Source organism: Gossypium hirsutum, chromosome D07, assembly GCF_007990345.1.
Source record: "Gossypium hirsutum isolate 1008001.06 chromosome D07, Gossypium_hirsutum_v2.1, whole genome shotgun sequence".
Taxonomy (NCBI): domain Eukaryota; kingdom Viridiplantae; phylum Streptophyta; class Magnoliopsida; order Malvales; family Malvaceae; genus Gossypium; species Gossypium hirsutum.
In genome coordinates this window covers 28,462,142-28,470,677 of record NC_053443.1, presented here as the reverse complement: position 1 = coordinate 28,470,677, position 8,536 = coordinate 28,462,142, and the positions used below count along the sequence as shown (strand labels likewise).

Here is an 8,536-nt window from a genome sequence, read left to right as displayed (position 1 = left end):
TAAGATTCTGGATTGGATTTTCCCTCTAATTTAGCTTCGATGTTTTATGTGTTGATACAAGATCACCATGTCTCATCTCGAGACTTTGCACCTTATGTTTTTGCCTTCCAAGTTCCAATTGCCACATGGTTATTTTTGTCTACAACCTTTTTTGTGCCCCTAAGTCAGTTCTAAATTGCATCGCTAAAAAAAAGTAAACTACAAGAATAGTCACCCAACTATGCATTTGGTTCTATTTTAGTCACTAAATTGTTAACTTCTTTTATTTAGTCACTTAACTTTTCGAAATTAAATATTTTAGTCACTCTCTCTTTAGTTTTTGTTGACTCAGTAACAAAAGACTAACGTGGGATTTTTCCATCGGCCTAATAATAATTTTAGCCTCCAATGTTTACACATTCAATCAATTTGTCCTAAATTAAAAAAAAAACTCACAGAATTTATCAAGAAACAATTGAAACCTTTCTCACTCTTGGCAATACACTCATCCTACCCTCTCATCAACCATCATACACAATATATTAACATCTTCAACTCACCCTCACCATCATCATTTCCTATTCTCGCAACACTCAAGAAACATTGAAGCTTCATCTAGTCACCCTTCATTCGACTTAAAAGCAATAGCCAAATCTGGTTGAGACAACCACAAACCTCACGAACTCAACATCTCCTCTTTTGTCCGATGTCATCACCATTTCCCCATTAACTCCTACTCACCACTCCCATCAACCATTTACCTAAGACCCATTGTGCACCAAGCCTGACCCATCTCTCACCATCTAACTTCTAACCCTTGATCCAAAATTAACCCTAGAATACTTTGAAATCTTAACATCCACAACACCCCAAAATACTCAAGATTGTTGTTGGTGCTAGTGGTTGGTAAGAGTGAGTTAAAGATGGTGATGCATTATATATGGTGATTCACGAGAGGGTTGGGGCTATGTATTGTCAAGAGTGAGAGAGAGTTCAATTGTTTCTTGATAGAACTTGTTGAATCATTTAATTTAAGATCAAATTAATAGAATATATAAATATTGAAGGGCTAAATTTGTTATTAGGTCAATAAAAAAGTCCACGTTAAACTTCTGCCACTGAATTAACGGAAACTAACGGGGAGTGACTAAAACATAAACATTTAATTTCAAAAAAATTAAATAGCTAATTTGAAGGAAAACCAATTGGGTGATTATTCTTATGTTTTTTTAGTGATGCAATTTAGAAATGACTTGGCGGGACGGAAAAGGGTGTAGGCAAAAATAACCACGTGGCAATTGGAAATTGGAAGGCAAAAACAAGTGTGTCGTCTTTGCCATGCATTTCCAGTCTTCGCCAGCTAAGTGAGGTGGGCCATGTGAAGAGAAATGAAATCAAGGGCAGGCCGAGGCAAAGCATAAGAGGAAATGGTGATTCTAGTTAGATATTCCCCTAGAAAAGGAACTAAAAACAATTGAAGGTGCCCACGAGAAAAAAAAAATGTTGTCAAATGTAGACTCAAGATTATCATTTGAATATTCCCAAAATACAAATTTGTTAATATTCCATCTCCTATACGTACTTCAGACGACACCCTTCCTAGTACTTGCAGCAAGTCCAGGATTTTTAGCCTTGGGACCTTTCCCAACATCCGAATCTGGAGTGGGTTTAACAATGTCAGTGTTGTAGCCACCTTTGGTAATAATCTTGGTTCGTGCTGCACTTGGAGTGTGTTTAACATTTTCAGTCTTGGGCTTGGGGCCTTTCCCAATGTTGGGAGAACTTGGTGTGCCAACGTCGGCTGGACGTTTCTTCGAAGCTGAGGAACTTGCATAATCTAACTTGTTTATGCTCCCAATCATTCTATCGTTATCTGAAACAAAGATCCAACTCATATGAGCTCCTTCCTGCACTAAATTGAAAACATGATGAAGAAAAGAGAAAAAAAGAATCAGATTACCAGGACTGGACAGAACAGCTCGAGGGGGTAGTACTGAACTAGCTTTTACATTTGATTTCATATCTTTCCCAATCTGCTTCTTGTTCTTCTTAACTGTTCCACCATCTGACATGATAAATGGAGAAGCTGTCTGATCAACATAATAAGAAAGGCATGCTAATGCAGAATTACCATATATATATATATCAACCTTTTGGCGTTGGGCTAGTGATATAAGCTTTTGTGATACTGGAAATTGAATTTGAAGGTGGGGAATTGATTTTATTCTCCTTTTCTGCAAAAGACACAATTCAAAATACTTGAAACAAGTAGACATAACATAACCTTTTTTTTTTTTTTTCAAAAAAAGGAAAAGTTGATGCAAGTATAACCTTGTTTGGATAGAGATTCGAGAAAGCTCAAAAACAGAGAGGGTTCATGGTGATTGTTGTTGTGGGGTGGGAAATGGTCCTCTTCTTCTTCTTGAACCCTCACTTTCACCCTTGGATACACTTCACATAAATCAACAAAATATCCAGATTAGAAAATCTACCATTATTGTTACCATCACAGAAGCAGAATATGAATATGATTATGCAGGGAAAGAACCCAACAACTAGGAACTTGATAAATTCACAAAACTAGCTAGAAAGCCTTGGAAAAAAAATAAGAAAACCCAAGTGAGAAGTCCTACTTTTGTGTCTTTTTAGTTTGAAATTCGAATGGCTGTTGTCTGCCATGTCACGTTGAAATAAATATAAAGAGTAACAATAAGTACAATGGTATATGTAAGGCAGAAGGAAGCAGAGGGTTAACGGCTACTTGGTGGGAGAGGAAAGTGGTCATTTTCTTGACTTCAAAACCAAGGTCTCAGATAGATTCTTGAGCTTACATTTGGGTTGGGGGGCTCCACGTGGCTACCGTACTGACGCCTGGGTGGGTCTCTGAATTATGTCGCTTCCCACGGAGGAAAGCAAGGAATAGTAATTACATCACCTGCACCCATAAGTGATTCCAGTTTCAACGATAAAAAAAAAGCTTATAAAATATAGTATTGCTGGATTTATTATTTCATTTTGGTAATGATATATATATATAGGTATGAGAAAAGATAGTATTAAATTCTAATTTCATGTTATTTTTAAAATGACAAATTAGATTTTTTTAATTTTTTTTTAATTTTTAGTTGTATTTAAATTTATTGAGGAAAAAAATTGAAAATCCATAATAAAAATTTAATTTGTTATTCTCCTATTGAAAAGAGATAGAAATAACATGAAATCAAAGTTTCATATAATCACTTTTTACATGGGTATTAATATACTTTGATATACTGTTTTGAATTTATTGGTATTATTTCAATAGTTTATTTTTTAACTTTAAATAAAATATATATTAATATATATCTAAATATATTTTAATTACTTTTCTTAATTGTACGCGATTACACGAATTAATAGTATGTGCAAATAAGTTTTTTTGTATTATTTTATATTTTTAATAAATTTTATGAATAATATAAATGATAGTATGAGTTTCTCGACAATCCACTTAACATTTTTTGCAAGTTAACAATCTATAGGGAAAGGGAAAACAACAGGCTAAGCATATTGAATATTTAATAAGTTCATAGACATTAACCATAACTTACCTCAATATCAATTTAATATGATAAGCTACTAGTTGACAAGTTTGCTTGAACATGACAATTACAATTCAACAAGGTGAGTTTTCAAAATATATCGTATAATATAGTGATTCAAACATATAATATTTCAATCTACTTATAATCAACATTTCACTGCCATTCACATAATCAATCAACATTTAATCAATTTAATAACAAATTCATACCATTTCATCTATTTATCAACAATACATCCAATTTCAATTTAATGACAATCATTATTTCGATTCATTGTTCGAATTTTGAATAGAATTTATAGATTTGCCACATTTCCTTATCGACCATTCGGGCTCGTATATATATTCGCATAATCTTTCACATACTATCAATATTCATATATCGTAAATCAGTTTTGTATTACCAAGTCACATTATTAATCCAATTTATATATCATTTATCAAATATCACATTTTATACCCCTATTAACCTGACTCGGACTCAAACGAATACGCAAATCCAACCAACACATCAATATCCAACCAACACACCAATTTGACACCCAGTGCCTCATCGAACAATTTCGAAGTAAATAAGTTGCGCCTTGTGCTCATCGGTATAATTGAAGTGCAAATGTGCCCCGCACTCACTGACCCGTGGTCGAAGTAACCCGTACTTGATCTATCATATGACATGTCAGTTATATTCGACTCTGCCCGAATAGTTAATAGGATAATAACCATTCAAATTTCAATTATAGTCAAATCACCATTTATCATATTCAATTAATTAATCAAATACTCATTTCATTCATATAATAACATGAATCATCTTAATTTCAAACCAATTTCACAATTTCACTAGGTTACACTATTTTCAATTTTATTCAATTTAATCCTCTATCTAAAAAACCAGTCAAATCCATACCAATATGATTAAATCAATCATAATCATCCACCAATTCTTCTAATATCTCAAATTAAAATTCATCACATTCAATTTATCAGTTCTTTAAAATTTAGTCCATATTTCACCTTTTGTACCAAATTGTAAACATTTCAAACTACTACTAAACATACACAAATCCATAAATCAAATATACAAAAATTTAAATACAAACACACCATATGAACTTACCTGGTTAAATCAACAAACAGGTTGAACTTCAAGGACTATTTGATAATTTTATCTTTCCCCTGATTATTTCCGATTTGGTCCAATTTCTGATTTATATTGTCGAAACCGTCTTTTTGAACACAAAAATTTAGTTGTCGACTTTTAAAAATAAAATTGGAGTCACCACCGATCCTTTATTAAGGTGTGACCGGCCCACCTTAAAAATTATTTTGGTCTGCGAATTTTGAAAACAGGTTCGGGAGTCAGTTACGCACGAGGAAGGGTTAGCACCCTCGTAACGCCCAAAAATCGGTACCAAATTGACTATTTAATGTCTTAGTGTCAAAAGTTAGAAAAGATTTTAAAATAAGCTTGAATGATGAAATTTGCAAAAGGATAACCAATTGTTCAAGTCATGTAAAGAAATCGAGTCCCAATACGTTAGGGTACAATTCCTCATAATCCCCGAACTTTGGATATCTCTCTTATTTTATACGAAAATCTTCATTTCGAGAAAGTAACATGCCACACCCAATACGTTAGGGCACAACAAGTTAAGTTCCCAAAAATGATTTTTATGCATTCATTTTGAATAAAGAATATTCTTGGTTATTTAAGATTGACAAAGAAAATCAGAACCCAAAACGTTAGGGCTCAATTTTCCTCGAAAATCCCAAACTTCCAAAAATGCTTTTATTCAAAAAGAAAACCTTTAAATCGAGAAAATAATTTTGACGAATGGTTAAAACCAAAATATATTTTCAAAAGGGTATGTTAAAAAGTTAATATACAATATGATGCAGATCCTTTAATTTAAAGCATATATACATAAATATTTACAAATATATATACAAGTATAGTATACAAGTAAACTTGCAAATATGTGTGCACATATATTTAACACGCCTATACAAGAATACATAAAAAAGTAATGTAATATATAAAAAAACAATAATATAAAAAAATACGTGTATATATGTATATGAAAATCATGAAAATAAAATAAATGGACAAAAGTATGCACATGGGTATTGTAATAGGGCCCAATCGACCCAGGTCCAGGAATAGTCCAACAATTACAGGCCCAACAAAACTAACCTAAGCCCAAAATAACCCTGGCCCAAAGCAAAATAAAAGAAAGAACCCTAGCCCTAAGGAGCGCCGCAGCAAGCCTTCAGGCGCGTCCAGCAGCCTCGCGTCGCGCCTAACGCCCAGTCGTCGCACAACTCAGAGCTCGACCCCTCTCCACGCACGTCACCTGCGAAAACACGGACTTAGAGAGTCCCAGAGAGAAGAAACAGCAAAAACAGCATTTAGACTGTTTTATTTTCTTTATTTTCGGCCTATAAAAGGCCTATCAAATCTGTAAAAGAAAAAAAAGGAAAAAAATTGAAAATACAGAGAGAATACAAGAAAGTTTTTTAGATCTAAAGGTGATTTCGATTCTTTTTTGGTTATTTTATGCTTATTTTTCCTTTTCTTTACAAAAAGAGTAGTTTAAAAAATGGGGTTTCTTACCTGCGGTGTCGTCGTCGACGTCCTAGGCTTGCTTCGGTTGGAACCGGAGTCGGAGGGCCAGGATTTGAAACGGCCGAAGGCCGAGAGCGGCGGTGGCAAAAGGGGTTTAAAACCCTAGCAGAGAAATCTCTGCTTTTACTTTATTTTCTGTTGTTTTTTTATTTTTTTTTTAAAAACGGCAGCTATTAGGTTTTTTTTTTCAGAAAAGCAAACTTAAATACCGATTTGAAAACGGCGCCGTTTTAAGCCAGGTGCGACCCGCGCGTGAACCGACCCGGAGGGGAGGATCCGCGCGCTCTGACGTCACATGGTCTATTTGCGCAATTGGCCCTTCCTTTTTGCAACGCTTTTGAATTAAATCCTTTTTACTTATTTTAGAAATCGGGCCGCATATTTTATTTTTGTTTCAATTTGGTCCCTTGCTGCGCGGGTTTTGGAAGGAGGGGATAATTTCCCTTTTGGTCCTCCGTTGTTACGCGCGTGTTCAAGTGGACCCTTTTCTTTTAAAAATTTATTCAAAATTCGCCCATTTTTTGTTTTCAAGTTCAATTTGGTCCAGTTTAGCTATTTTTCTTATTTTTTTTATTTTTTTAAAAATATTTATCATTATTATTATTGCTATTATTATTATTATTAGTATTACTATTATACATATACACGCATGTTTTAGATAATATACATACATATAATTTTAAAAGATTTTGAATATATATATTTTTGTACATACAAGCGTACTTTTTTTATACATACTTTTGTTTTCAATTTTTTTTCTGTAAATACGTATATATTTGTATATTTCTATTTTATATGTACATATGCATATCTTTTATCTATACGTTTTTCTATATTTTTTAACTTTTATATACCTTATATTTTACATATATACTTATACATTTTTTTAAAATAAATACATGTGCATACTTTTATTTTTTTTAATGCATGTATTTCTATTCGTTTTCATCTGATGTATTTCATTCCTTTTTTTTCGTTTGCAAATGTACGTGTATAGTGTACTTGCATATATAATTGTAAATATTTATTCATATATGTTTGAAATTAGGGTATTTGTTTCATGTTATACCTTAACCCTTTTTAGCATCCATTTTAAAAAACATATATCTTGATTTTCTCAAAGTACTTAAATCATCCTATTTTATAAATTCTGAAATATTTGGCATTCATGATTCTCGTGAAAGATCGTGCCCTAACTTACTGGATCGCGATTATTTTTCGATGAATTTAGAAAGCCAAGTATTTGTTTTGCAACAAATTCACGAATTTTAAATAAAAGCTTATTCTCGGGAATTCAAAATGTTGGGTCCTAACTTACTGGTCATGACATTTTCTTCTCGAAATAAGAATTTTCAAAAACAAAAGGCAATATTCGAGTATTTTGAAGATTTAAAAACATTGTGCCCTAACTTACTGGGTGTGGTGTTTTATTTCTTTGAAATAAGAATTGTCTTATTATTTTAATCCATTCATGAAATAAAAAGTTTCCTTTTAAAATCTTTTCAAATTTTCGACACCAAGGCATTTAAAAAAAAATCAATTTGGTACCAATTTTGGGCGTTACGAGGGTGCTAATCCTTCCTCGTGCGTAACTGACTCCCGAGCCCATTTTCTCAAATTTCGTAGACCAAAGTCATTTTTAAGGTGAGCCGATCACACCTTAATCAAGGATCGGTGGCGACTCCAATTTTTGTTCTTACTTTTAAGTCGAAACTAAAATTTTTATTTTTAAAAAATGGTTTCGACAGCTTGGCGACTCCACTAGGGAAATTAGAGAGTCGAGCCAGAAATTGATTCATTTTTGTCTTTGTGTCGAACATCAAAAGTTTTTAAAAAATTCATGATTTCCCTTCATACTTTTTTTTACCATGGTATGTTGGTAACTTTGCATTTGCATTTTGCATTTTACCCTTAAGTGGGAGCGAGAAACTAGTCCTTCGTGAGGTTTTCACCTCTGTGCAGGGTAGTGGACCGCTTCCGGGATACATCCGTACCTATGTCTTCGTGAGATTTTCATCTCTGTGCAGCCATAGGGAAATGTGTCCCCCTGAACTGAACTCGATCCATATGAGCCTATAATGGGTGAGGATCGAGGAATCTGCTGGTTCGGGTACCCTTACTCTAGAAACTAAACCTCATATAGTGAGCTATAGGGACTTGCCCTAGGTAGAACTATACCGAACCCTAGTAGATTCCTAAATAAGTGTTCTTGTTATTTTATGTTGGATTATATTTTTATATGTGATACTGACTTGGGTTTCTTTTGTTTTGATCATGACATCATAATTGCATGACATTTCATTATAAAGGCGTTGGTTCATATTCGGTTGCCATATAGAAAGTTTATC

General features: G+C 33.3%; 1 protein-coding gene across 1 annotated transcript; it reads right to left on the bottom strand.

Annotated features, from left to right (window-relative positions):
- Nucleotides 1-1,480: 1,480 nt before the first annotated feature.
- On the bottom strand, nt 1,481-2,782 carry LOC107952727 (uncharacterized). The gene is made up of 5 exons (XM_016887887.2): nt 2,613-2,782; nt 2,311-2,430; nt 2,130-2,213; nt 1,940-2,044; nt 1,481-1,852 (listed from the first exon to the last, which is right to left on the bottom strand). Exons 1-5 carry the CDS (start codon nt 2,656-2,658, stop codon nt 1,563-1,565), a joined length of 645 nt encoding a protein of 214 aa, XP_016743376.2. The 5' UTR covers nt 2,659-2,782; the 3' UTR covers nt 1,481-1,562.
- Between the last annotated feature and the right edge of the window lie 5,754 nt (nt 2,783-8,536).